The sequence below is a fragment of the Somniosus microcephalus genome, chromosome 11 (genome assembly GCF_052327205.1).
Source record: "Somniosus microcephalus isolate GS21.2 chromosome 11, FLI_Smic_1.0, whole genome shotgun sequence".
Taxonomy (NCBI): Eukaryota; Metazoa; Chordata; class Chondrichthyes; order Squaliformes; family Somniosidae; genus Somniosus; species Somniosus microcephalus.
In genome coordinates this window covers 204470938-204484294 of record NC_140997.1, presented here as the reverse complement: position 1 = coordinate 204484294, position 13357 = coordinate 204470938, and the positions used below count along the sequence as shown (strand labels likewise).

The 13357-nt window shown below is 43.1% G+C and overlaps 2 protein-coding genes across 14 annotated transcripts in view; one reads left to right on the top strand and one right to left on the bottom strand.

The window, feature by feature from the left end:
* The window catches only part of mkrn2 (makorin, ring finger protein, 2), a 74924-nt gene that overhangs the window by 35100 nt on the left and 26467 nt on the right, over positions 1-13357 (top strand). The gene's annotated exons all lie outside the window — the stretch shown is intronic.
* Positions 11940-13357, bottom strand: part of LOC147111144 (RAF proto-oncogene serine/threonine-protein kinase-like) — a 95283-nt gene continuing 93865 nt past the window's right edge. For all 10 annotated transcript variants that reach the window (XM_086001735.1, XM_086001741.1, XM_086001733.1 and 7 more), the window contains one exon: positions 11940-12866. In XM_086001735.1, the coding sequence (XP_085857861.1) occupies positions 12726-12866 (141 nt within the window). In that variant the 3' untranslated portion in view covers positions 11940-12725. The remainder of the gene's footprint in view (positions 12867-13357) is intronic.

The window sequence follows — 13357 nt, the reverse complement described above, 5'->3', positions numbered from 1 at the left end:
AGGTGCGGGCAGGCGGCCGGCGGGAAAGCGGCCGGCCGCCGCGCGACCTTAATGCGCCGGCGCTAACTGGCGTAGGACTCTGCTGAAACATCGTTAGTTGCGGCTGCCACGGGCGAGGCGGCCGCAACTCAATTTCGGCGTTGGGGCCCGTCACCACGGCAACCGGGACGCTGCGCACACCGATGACGTCATCGGTGCCGGCGCAGCGCAACCTGTAACGCCGATGGCAGGGCCCCACTGAATTTACAAACCAGCCATAACTCCGGCGCTAGGCCCTCTAGCGCCTCAAATGGGGCGCTAACCCTACTGAATTTTCAGCCCAATGTGTTTTATCCCATTGGAGGTATGCACATCTGTGGCATTGCTCATGGTGACGAGCAGGATACTTTATAAAAAAAAAAAAAAAAAACAGGTGTGAGAAACTTCTAGGAAGTATATGGTATAGCAAAGAGTTGGTTATAGTAAGCAGAGGCAGTGGCTGAACAGATCATGTTGGAGAGTGGGTGGCAGGAAGTAGATTGAGATGAAGGAAGAATGAAACAAGCTTCAGTTGGCTGTCCGGGCAACCTCTTCCGAGGACCCTAGCAAAATGGCGACAGCGAGAACAGGGAGTTGAGAAGTAATATTAGGCAGAGTCAACATGGTTTTATGAAAGGGAAAAAAGAAAGTGTTTGACAAATCTTAGTTTTTTGAAGATGTAACTAGTAGAATGGATAAGGGGGAGCCAGTGGATTGAGTGTACAGGAAACTTTGTGATATCCGGCACCGACGGGACCGGCGTGTTGCCGATCTATCAAAACTGCCGGACATACAAAGTTAATGTTGAAGCATACGGAGGTTTTTATCTCCGTATCTGACAACAAACACTTGCTTAGCAACAGCTTCTAAAGAGTCGGCGGCAGCTGCAAGCGTCTAGCTGAAGCTGTTGCTATAGCTACAGACCTTGCAGTGGCTGACTGGGGGGGAAAAAAAAAGAGATCTAAAAAAACTTACAGAAAACAGCTCCTGATTTTTGCCGTTAGATCGGACATACAACCTCCGGATAAACCAAAGTTTCCTGTATTTGGATTTTCAAAAAGCATTCGATAAGGTGCCACACAAGAGGTTATTACACAAAATTAGGACTTATGGGATTGAAGGTAATATATTAGCATGGATTGAGGATTGGTTAATGGACAGAAAACAGTAGGAATAAACGGGACTTTTTCGGGTTGGCAGGCTGTAACTAGCAGGGTACCGCAAGGATCAGTGCTTGGGCTTCAGCTATTTACAATCTTTATTAATGACTTAGATGAAAGGAACTGAGTAACGTATCCAAGTTTGCTAATGATACAAAGTTAGGTGGGAAAGTAAGCTGTGAGGAGGACGCAAAGAGGCTGCAGAGAGATAGAGACAGGTTGACTGGGCAAGAACATGGCAAATGGAATACAATGTGGGGAAGTGTGAAGTTATCCACTTTGGTAGGAAAAACAAAAAATAATATTTTTTGAATGGTGAGAGACTGGGAAATGTTTGCATTTTGAGGGACCTGGGTATCCTTGTACATGAATCACAGAAACATGCAGGCACAGCAAGCAACAATTAGGAAAGCAAATGGTATGTTAGCTTTTGTTATAAAGGGATTAGAGTATAAGAGTAAAGAAGTCTTACTACAATTATACAGGGCATTGGTGAGGCCAAACCTGGAGTACTGTGTACAGTTCTGGTCTCCTTACATAAGGAAAGACATACTTGCTTCAGAGGAGGGAGTGCAACAAAGGTTCACTGGACTGGTTCCTGGGATGAGGAGAGATTGAGTAGACTAGGCCTATATTCCCTAGAGTTTAGAAGAATGAGAGGTGATCTAATTGAAACATATAAAATTCTTAAGGGGCTTGACAGGGTTAACACTGAGAAAATGTTTCCCCTGGCTGGGGAATCTAGAACATGGGGTCAGCCATTTAGAGCTGAGATGAGAAATTTCTTCACTCAAAGGGTTGTGAATCTTTGGAATTCTCTACCCCAGAGAGCTGTGGATGCTCAGTCGTTGAGTATATTCAAGACGGGTCGATACATTTTTGGGAACTAAAGGATATGAGGATAGTGTGGGAAGGTGGAGTTGAGGTAGATCAGCCATTATCTTGTTGAATAGCAGAGCAGACTCGAAGGGCCAACTGGCCTACTCCAGCTCCTATTTCTTATGTTCTTTTATTCAGAATTATTAGGTTGGGAGGAGGCGGCAGAGTTGCATGAAAAGTGGGAAAAGAGGGAAGGGGAAGAGCAGAAGTGGGGTCTGAGTGGCTGGGAGAGAAATAGTAAGGAAAGTGGGTAACAAGAGAATTGGGCAGTTGGTTAGAAAAGAAGCATAGTTGGACATGCATGAAGGAGATAGGAAGAGAAACAACTAGTGAGGAAGGAGGGAGAGCTTGGTAGGATGCAGATGGTCAGGAGTAGAGTTGGGAGCTGGAGGGGGGGGGGGAAAGAAGGCTCTGTAGGGCAGATAAAGGAAACCAGTAGAGTCATTTGGAATGTACAAATTGTCACATCAATTGAAAATATGTTGACACAAGAACCAAAATGATTGTTACTCCCGACTTACTCAAAAAAAAAAAAAAAAAAAAGTTGGGGTTCCAATCTGTAGTCTCAACAGTAATTAAACTGCCACGTCACCAAGTACATACTGAACAGATATCGGACTTTACAGACTTCAGTCTCATCTTAACAGCAGATAATCATAGAATGGTTACAGCACAGAAGGAGGCCATTTGGCCCGTCGAGCCCATGCTGGTTCTCTGCAAAAGCACTTCAGCTAGTCCCACTCCCCCGCCCTTTCCCCATAGCCCTGCATTTTTTTTTCCTTCAGGTACTTATCCAATTCCCTTTTGAAAGCCACAATTGAATCTGCCTCCGCCACCCTTTCAGGCAATGAACCTAACCACTCGCATAAAAAAGATTTTCCTCATGTTGCCTTTGGTTCTTTTGCCAATCATCTTAAATCTGTGTCCTCTGGTTCTCTGCCCTTCTGCCAATGGGAACAGTTTCTCTCTATCTACTCTGTCTAGACCCCTCATAATTTTGAACACCTCTATCAAATCTCCTCTCAACTGTCTCTGCTCTAAGGAGAACAACCGCAGCTTCTCTAATCTATCCTTGTAACTGAAGTCCCTCATCCCTGGAACCATTCTTGTAAATCTTTTCTGCACCCTCTCTAAGGTCTTCCTAAAGTGCGGTGCCTGGAATTGGACACGCTACTCCAGTTGAGGCCGAACCAGTGTTTTATAAAGGTTCATCATAACTTCCTTGCTTTTGTACTCTATGCCTTTATTTATGAAGCCCAGGATCCCCTATGCTTTTTTAACTGCTTTCTCAACTTGCCCTGCCACCTTCAACGATTTGTGCCACTGTCCCTTTTATTCCATGGGCTTCAACTTTGCTGGCAAGCCTATTATGTGGCACTTTATCAAATGCATTTTGGAAGTCCATGTACATCACATCAACCGCATTGCCCTCATCAACCCTCTCTGTTACCTCATCAAAAAACTGAATCAATTTAGTTAAACACGATTTGCCTTTAACAAATCCGTGCTGGCTTTCCTTAATTAATCCATACTTGTCCAAGTGACCTGTGGAATTCTCTACCACACAAGGCAGTTGAGGCCAATTCATTCAATATATTCAAGAAGGAGTTTGATATATTTCTTAAGGCTAAAGGGATATGGGGAGAAAGCAGGGACAGGGCACTGAATTTGGATGATCAGCCATGATCTCATTAAATGGCGGAACAGGCTCGAGGGGCCGAATGGCCTACTCCTGCTCCTATCTTCGATGTTTCTATGACTGTTAATTTTGTCCCGGATTATCGTTTCTAAAAGCTTCCCCACTACCGAGGTTAAACTGACTGGCCTGTAGTTGCTGGGCTTATCCTTACACCTTTTTTTGAACAAGTGTTCCAATTCTCCAGTCCTCTGGCACCACCACCGTATCCAAGGAGGATTGGAAAATTATGGCCAGTACCTCCACAATTTCCACCTTTATTTCCCTCCGCATCCTAGGATGCATCCTGGTCCTGGTGACTTACCTACTTTAAGTACAGCCAGCCTTTCTAGTACCTCCTCCTTATCAATTTTTCATCCCATCCAGTATCTCAACTACCTCCTCTTTCACTCTGACTTTGCATCTGTCTTCACCAAGGAAGAAGATGCTGCCAAAATACTCATTTAGTACCTCAGCTATGCCCTCTGCCTTCATGCATAGGTCTCCATTTTGGTTCCTAATCAGCCCACCCCTCCTCTTACTACCCATTTACTATTTATATGCCTATAGAAGACTTTTGGATTCCCTTCTATGTTAGCTGCCAATCTATTCTCGTACTCTCTTTGCCCTTATTTCTTTTTTCACTTCCCCTCTGAAGTTTCTATATTCAGGCTGGTTCTCACTTTTATTCTCAACCTGACATCTGTCATATGCACCCTTTTTCTGCTTCATCTTACTCTCTATCTCTTTCATCATCCAGGGCGCTCCGGCTTTGGTTGCCCTACCTTTCCCCCTCGTGGGAATGTACCTCGGCTGTACCTGAACCATCTCTTTAAAGGCAGCCCATTGTTTGATTACAGTTTTGCCTGCCAATTTTTGATTCCAATTTACCCGGGCCAGAACTGTTCTGAATCCACTGAAATTGTCCTTTTCATTAGCTAATCTAAACCTTATGATACTGTGATCACTGTTCCCTACTTGACCCACCTCATTCCCCAGAACCAGATCCAGCAATGCCTCCTTCTGCACTGGGCCGGAAACGTACTGATCAAGAAAGTTTTGCTGAACACACTTCAGAAATTCTTCCCCCTCTCTGCCCTTTACACTATGACTATCCCAGTCTATATTAAGATAGTTGATGTCCCCCATTATCGCAACTCTATAATTCTTGCACCTCTCTGTAATTTCCCTGCAATTTGCTCTATATCCTTTCCACTAGCTGGCAGCCTATAGAATACACCTAGTGTAATGGCACCTCTATTGTTTCTTAACTCTGACCAAATAGATTCTGTCCTTCACCCCTTCAGGGTATCCTCTCTCTCCAGCACTAATATTCTCCTTAACCTATCTTTCCTGAACACCTTATATCCAGGAATATTTAGTACCCAATCCTGCCCATTTTTGAGCCAGGTCTCCTATCGCCACGACATCATATTCCCATCATATTTGCACCTGCAGCTCACCAACCTTATTTACCACACTTTGTGCATTCATTCACATGCACTGTAAACCTATCTTAGACCATCATGTATTCTCTCTTATTCTGACCCCACCTATTACCGTACTATTTCTTGCTCTAGTGCTATCTGTCTCTCCCAATCCTTTGTGCACCTTGTTTCTCCTTTCTAATGCTACATCCTGGTGCCCATCCCCATGCCAAATTAGTTTAAACCCTCCCCAACAGTACTAGCAAACCCCACCGTGAGGACATTGGTCCCAGCTCTATTGAGGTGCAACCCGTCTGGCCTGTACAGGTCCCATCTCCCCCAGAACCGGTCCCAATGTCCCAGAAATCTAAAGTCCTCCCTCATGTACCATCTCTCCAGCCACACATTCATTTGCTCTATCCTCCTATTTCTATACTCACTAGTTCGTGGCACCAGGAGTAATCCGGAGATTATGACCTTTTGAGGTCCTGCTTAATCTCTTTCCTAGCTCCCTAAAATCTGCCTGCAGGACCTCATCCCTCTTTCTACCTGTCGTTGATACCGATATGGACCACGACCTCTGGCTGTTCACCCTCCCCCCTCAATGTTCTGCAGCCGCTCAGTGACATCCTGGCACCAGGAAGGCAACACACCATCCTGGAATCACGTCTGCGATCGCAGAAACGCCTGTCTGTTCCCCAAACTATTGAGTCTCCTATCATTATTGCTTTCCTGATCTTCCTTCTCCACCCCTGTACAGCTGTCCTACCATGGACCTGGCTCTGGCTGTACTCCCCAGAGGAACCATCGCCCTCACTAGTATTCAGTACAGTACATTGGCATTACATGATATAATCAAACTTAATAGCAATGCCACAGGCGATCTGCTTGTCTGTGTGTATGTCACACTTTAGTGTCCATCACACTCTTCATATGCAACTATCAGTCGCAAACTTCATAATCAGAAATCTAACTGAAAAATGAGGAAAATCTACCAATACTGAACAGATTAGAAAGTTCTGCATCTTTTCTCCATTAATTTTTTCCATCTGCTAATATTTCTCAAAGTTGCCTGCCCCCCTGGTCATCCGATTTAATTTCTCATCCGTTATAACCTGGCTTACAAAAGCCAATTTGATTTATAGATGCAAACTCTTAAAATAATGATTTGCTAATAAACTGGTGACTCATTTTCCAAAGTTAGGGAGGAAAAAAACAGACAAATGGTCTATTTTGACTCAATGCTACTACTTAGACTCAACTACTATTGCTGCCAGAGACAAACAATCCTGCAATACAAAGTGCACCTTCAGTGGGTAGACATGAAACAGTATTTAAGCACATCACACATAGACTTCACTGACTAATGGTGACAAGATGCCAGGAAAAACAATGTCTCGAGCCATAAATAGGATGCCAATTTTTCCTGCTCTCCACCTCGCTCAAGTTTTTCCCCCCATCTCTGGTGATTCATCATGGGGCTCAGTCTCACAGGTGCCAGCAGCCCTACAAGACTCTATTTTTAGTGGGAGAATGAAGGACCTGCACTGGCCTTCTACGCAAAAGAAATTAAATAAAGCCACTCATATATGCCCCGGCAACATCCCGGCTGTCGTGCTGAAGACAAGTGCTCCAGAACTAGCTGCGCCTCCAGCCAGGTTGTTCCAGTACAGCTATAACACTGGCATCTATCCGACGATGTGGAAAACTGCCCAGGTATGGCCCGTCCACAAAAAGCAGGACAAATCCAATCTGGCCAATTACCACTCCATCAGTCTACACTCCATCAGTCTACTCTCAATCATCAGCAAAGTGATGGAAGGTGTCGTTGACAGTGCTATCAAGTGGCACTTACTCAACAATAACCTGCTCACTGATGCCCAGTTTGGGTTCTGCCAGGAACACGCGGCTCCAGACCTCATTACAGCCTTGGTCCAAACATGGACAAAAGAGCTGAATTCCAGAGGGGAGAGTGACTGCCCTTGACATCAAGGCAGCATTTGACCAAGTGTGGCATCAAGGAGCCCTGGTAAAACTGAAGTCAATGGGAATCGGGGGGCGGGCGGGGGGGGGGGGGGAGGAGAAACTCTCCACTGGCTGGAGTCATACCTAGCACAAAGGAAGATGGTTATGGTGGTCAATCATCACAGCCCCAGGACATCGCTGCAGTGTCCTCGGCCCAACTATCTTCAGCTACTTCATCAATGACCTTCCCTCCATCATAAGTTCAGAAGTCGGGATGTTCGCTGGTGACTACAATGTTCAGTGCCATTTGCAACTTTTCAGAATGAAGCAGTCCGTGTCCGCACGCAGCAAGACCTGGATGACCTTCAAGCTTCGACTGATAAGTGGCAGGTAACATTCGCGCCACACAAGTGCCAGGCAATGACTATCTCCAACAACCAAGCGTCTAACCACCGCCCCTTGACATTCAACGGCATTACCATTGCCGAATCCCCCACCATCAATATCTTGGGGGGGTCACCATTGACCAGAAACTTAACTGGACCAGCCACATAAATACTGTGGCACCAAGAACAGGTCAGAGGCTGGGTATTCTGCGGCGAGTATCTCACCTACCGACTCCCCAAAGCCTTTCCACCATCTACAAGGCACAAGTAAGGAGTGTGATGGCATACTCTCCACTTGCCTGGATGAGTGCAGCTCCAACAACACTCAAGAAGCTCGACCCCAACCAAGACAAAGCAGCCCACTTGATTGGCACCCCAGCCACCACCTTAAACATTCACTCCCTCCACCACCAGCGTACCGTGGCTGCAGTGTGTACCATCTACAAGATACACTGCAGCAACTCGCCCAGGCTTCTTCGGCAGCGCCTCACAAACCCGCGACCTCTACCACCTAGAAGGACAAGGGCAGCAGGCACCTGGGAACACCACCACCTCCAAGTCACACACCATCCTGACTTGGAAGTATATCGCCGATCCTTCATCGTCGCTGGGTCAAAATCCTGGATCTCCCTCCCTAACAGCACTGTGGGAGTACCTTCACCATATGGACTGCAGCGGTTCAAGAAGGCGGCTCACCACCACCTTCTCATGGGCAATTTGGGATGAACAATAAATGCTGGCCTTGCCAGCGACGTCCACAAGGAATAAAAAAAAATAACGCTGTCCTGATGGCGCAGCTGCTTCAGACAGTGATTAGTTGCACCATACAGCCCAGGAAGTTCCCAACCTTGAGCCCCGGTGTGAAAAATCAGCTGATCTCACCCAGGGCAGCAGTAGAAGTACAAGAATGGCTTCTGCAGAAAGGAGAAGAAAGTAGGACATGATTCCCACTCCCGATGGAAGTATGTGTATGTGGACATTGGTGAGAAAAGATCAGGCTCGGCTGTGATGCCATTGCAATCGACTAGCTTATTGACACTCATTGTCTCAGTTCACACCATTCAATGAGATCATGGCTGATCGGTATCCTAACTCCATCCACCCGCCTTGGCTCCATATCCCATAATACCCTTGGCTAGCAAAAAGCTATCGCTCTCAGATTTAAAATTAATTGAGCTAGTATCTACTGCATTTTGTGGTAGAGTTCCATACTTCTACCACCCTTTGCATGAATAAGTGTTTCCTAACTTCTCTCCTGAATGGCCTGGCTCTGATTTTAAGGTTATGTCCCCTTGTCCTAGACTCCCCCCACCAGTGGAAAAGGTTTCTCTCTATTTACCCTATCAATTCCTTTCAAAATCCTAAAACCTCAATCAAATCACCCCTTAACCCTCTATATTCCAGGGAATACAAGCCTAGTTATCTAATCTGTCCTCAATTTAACCCTTGGAGCTCTGGTAACAATCTGATGAATTTCCATTGCACTCCTTCCAAAGCCAATATATCCATTATAAGGTGCGGTACCTAGTGCTCCAGATGTGGTCTAACCAAGTCGTCGTACAGCTGTAGCAAAACTTCCTCCCCTTTATATCCTAGCCTTCCAGTGATAAAGGCTAACATTCCATTATTTTTTGTACCTGACCACTACATTTTAGTGATCTGTATACATGGACCCCTGAATCTCTTTGGACCTCCACTGTTTCTAGCTTTTCACCATTTAAAAAAAAGTGAGATCTATCCTTTTTTGGGTCTAAAATGGATGACCTCACACTTACCTGCGTTGAAAATCATCTGTCACAGTTTTGCCCACTCATTTAATCTATCAATGTCTGATTGTAATTTTGTGCTCCTGTCTACACTACTTACTATGCCACCAACCTTGGATATATGGCTCTCTATTGTGTTATCGAAGCCATTAATATAGTGAATAGATGTGTCCCCAGCACAGATCCTTGTGGGATACCACTAGTCACTTCCTTCCAATGCGATGACATACTCATTATCCCTACTCTCGATCTTCTACCACCTAACCAATCTCCTAACCAGGTCAATAATTTGCCTTAAATTCTAGCTAACAGTCTCTTATGTGGAACCATATCAAATGCCTTCTGTAAGTCCATATAAACTGCATCCTTAGACATTTCCCTATCTACAGCTTTAGTTACCGCCTCAAAAAATTCTATTAGGTTCGTTAAACATGATCTACCCTTTACAAATCCATGTTGGCTCTCTATAATCAACTCAAATTTCTCAAAGTGCTCAGTCATTCTGTCCTTAATTATAGCTTCTAATAACTTCCCCACAACAGATACTAGAATAGGTCTATAATTTCCTGGTTTCTCTCTCACCTTTCTTAAATAATGGAGCTACAGTTGCAATTTTCCAATCTAAAAGGGACAATTCCTGAATCGAGCGCGCTTTGGAAGATTATGGCTGAAGCATCTACAATTTCCTCACCTTCCTTTAAAACCCTGGGGTGGAAACCATCAGGTCCTGGGAATTTGTCAGTTTTTCGTGCCATTATTTTTTCTAATTCCGTTTTCTTGCTTACGTTAACTTTAGTGAGTTCCAGTCCTTGATTCATTATTAGTTTCCCTGGAATGTCAGGTAGATTACCCGCATCAGTTATTAAAAAAGGTCCCACATTACCCTTGACTATCCTTTATCTTCTAATATAATTGTAAAAACTTTGTGTTAATCTTCGCAAGTTTCTTTTCCTATTCCTTTTTGCAGTTCTTACTATCTTTTTTTATCCTTTGCTGTTTGTTCCATCTCTCCCAGTCCCCTGGATCTACACTATTTGCACTTTTGTATGCTCTTGTAATCTCTCACCTCTTTTGTTGACCACAGATGTTTTATTTGGGAAGCAGAGCTCTTACCCCTTAGGGGTATATACTGGTCCGGTCTTGAACAAAATTCTTTTTTGAACCCCTCCCACTGTTCATCTATAGTTTTAATCGATAACAGTTTTGTCCACTTTGCAGTCGTCAGTCTCTGTCTCATCCCGTTAAAGTTAGACATAAAAAAATCTAGCATTTTAGTAGGTGTGTTATGTTTCTCCTTTTCAAACCTAACATTGAATTTGATCATATTATGATCACTGTTAAATAAATGTTCCCTTACGGTTAGATTATTAACCAAGTCTGACTCATTACTCAATCTAGTATGGCCTGCCCTCTTGTTGGTTCTAGAACATATTGCTCCAGAACATTTTCTTGAATGCACCCAAGAAATTCACTACCTTTCTGACTTGAGCTACTCTGCTCTTCCCAATCTATATGAGAATTAGTCTCCAATTAAAACAACTCTGCTTTTGCTACAAGCCTCTCTAATCTCTGAATATATTCTGCCACTTCATTGCTGCCATCAAGAGGCCTGTAGGCAACTTCCATTACAGTTTTAAGTCCTCTCTTATTCCTCAATTCCAACCCGAGTCTCTGCTGATTGCTTTCCCTTACCTATATCCTCTCTTGCTAATGTTGTAGTAGTATCTTTAAATCAATAAGGCTACCCCTCATTTCAGTTTTTCCCTATCTTTTCTAAAGACCTTATAACCTCTGAAATATTTAACTCCCAATCATGACCAGCTTGCAACCATGTCACAGTAATGGCCACGTCATACCCTCCAAGCTGTATTTGAGCCTCCAATTCACTCAATTTATTTCTTGCACTCCGCGCCTTAGTATATAAAACTCTTATTTGAGCAACAGACTGTAACCTGTCCTTCTGCCCTGATGCTGTATTCCTCAAACTGTTTAACTCAACATATTTTTTAATTGGTCACTCCTGCTGTAAGAACATAAGAATTAGGAGCAGGAGTAGGCCATACGGCCCCTTGAGCCTGCTTCGCCATTCATTAAGATCATGGCTGATCTTCGACCTCAACTCCACTTTCCTGCCTGATCCCTATCTCCCTTGATTCCCCTAGAGTAACTACTTTAGTTTCTTTTTAAGTATTCCCTTCATCTGCAGTATCTATATCACTGTGACCTGAAGTCTGCTCTTAACCCTTTTAAAAAATAAAAAAAAATCTTTAAAATATCATTTTTACTATGGTTTCGGACAGAGCCCTCCCCCCATTTATTAGTTTAAAGTTCTTTTTACCACCCTAGAAGTGAGCATGCAGGCAATCAACTGCCATCGAACTGTGCTCCATTAAGAAGTTAACACCATTAGTAAAGGAGAGCAGGAGAGGAATTGGCACAAAGAGGAAAATCACCTCGATAAATTTAGTAAGATGGGTCATAAAAATGTGGTATTATGGTAGACCATGGAACAACACAGACAAGTTTCGGCCTGCTTGCTCTACTGGATAAACTGGAATTGCAGAAAATGGAAATGAATATAAATGATTGCAACCGGTTGCAGCAGCCTCCTGTTTTCTATTGGATGTTTTTATACTGTTCAAGAGTAATCAATAGTACATCCAGAGTCTTATGGCATTTTAATGCACAAGAAAATAAGCTGTTAAAATTCTGTAATTACATTTTTCAATTATCTAATGTTCTGAAGTAATAGACCAATCTAAAAAAACTGCATATAGTTTTGTATAAAATGCAAATTTTAAACTTATTTTATTAAAATACATGGGACTGACAACAATTCTACAGGTATCCAATGGAATACCATGTTATCCCCACTCAATAGCAAAAAAAACATAAAACTGAAACAATAAACCTCCCAATTATTTATAACCACTTCAACACACTTGTATCATACAGACTCACAGTTTACCTCATTCGTCTACCTTTAACCCTCACATTTACTAAGTCACGGTGCATGTTTGCTTTAGAAATGTCTTCTTTGATAAGCAAGTTGCTTGGTGATTGGATCATCATGTAGCATGCTCTATTATGGTTGTCAATAAATATCCATCTCCAATTCAGCCATTTTGCACCAGTGCACAGTCTGAAGCCTGGTTGATAAGCACTGAAGGCAGGCAGTGTGGGCATGATACGACTGCCACACAAGAGTCCAGGGTGTACAAGTCAGTTGTTTTTCCATCTCCGGAAAAGGCTTCATGAAATTTACCAGGAATCCACACATTTAATGAAATGGATGCACTTTTACCTTACTAGTTACTACCATTAAATCTGATCAATAGCAGCTTTCAGGATTGATTGCAAGTGAACGTACAGTATGTTGCATATTATTCACCTGCTTGCACCACCCAAAGAAACATAACTCTCAGCTTTCTCCATTGTTCTTGACTCAGTTAGTAAGCGACCACTCTCGTTGACGTTAGGGTTAAAGGATTCAAGTCTTCGGTGTGTGCAGCTCGATGTAGAGAGGGTTCTGAGGCACTACGATGAATTTTGGGTAATGAATGTTGCAACAGTTCAACAGAAGATAAAATCTGTAACAATTTCAGAAAGGAGGACATTTTAAAAACAGGCAATGGCACTAAGTTAAGAAGCTAATACAAGCATTTTATGTAATTTAAATTGCAAGTAAGGCAATTCAAGTTATATGAAATGATTAAGATTTTTTATCCATTCTAATCTAATTCATACAACAGGATTTAATTGTATTCTTCTTTGTAAGAACTATTTTTAAGAAACCTTTTGTGATATCAGAATGCTGCAGGAGTTTATTCAACTGTTCAATAGAAATGCAGTTTTCTCTTTGTAACCCAATTACAAAAAAGATTCTGTAAGTACATCTCCCAGTTCTATATCTGAATGCTATTAATCATCTCCTGCATTTATTTTATTCTGCATCTAGAATTCCATATGATTATATAAACTGAAATGTGAGCCTTCAGATTCCTAATGCAGTCAATCATTCCAGCCTACCTATGGGAATGTAATTTACTGGTAGAAATGGGAGCCTTGTGCCTCAAGGCTA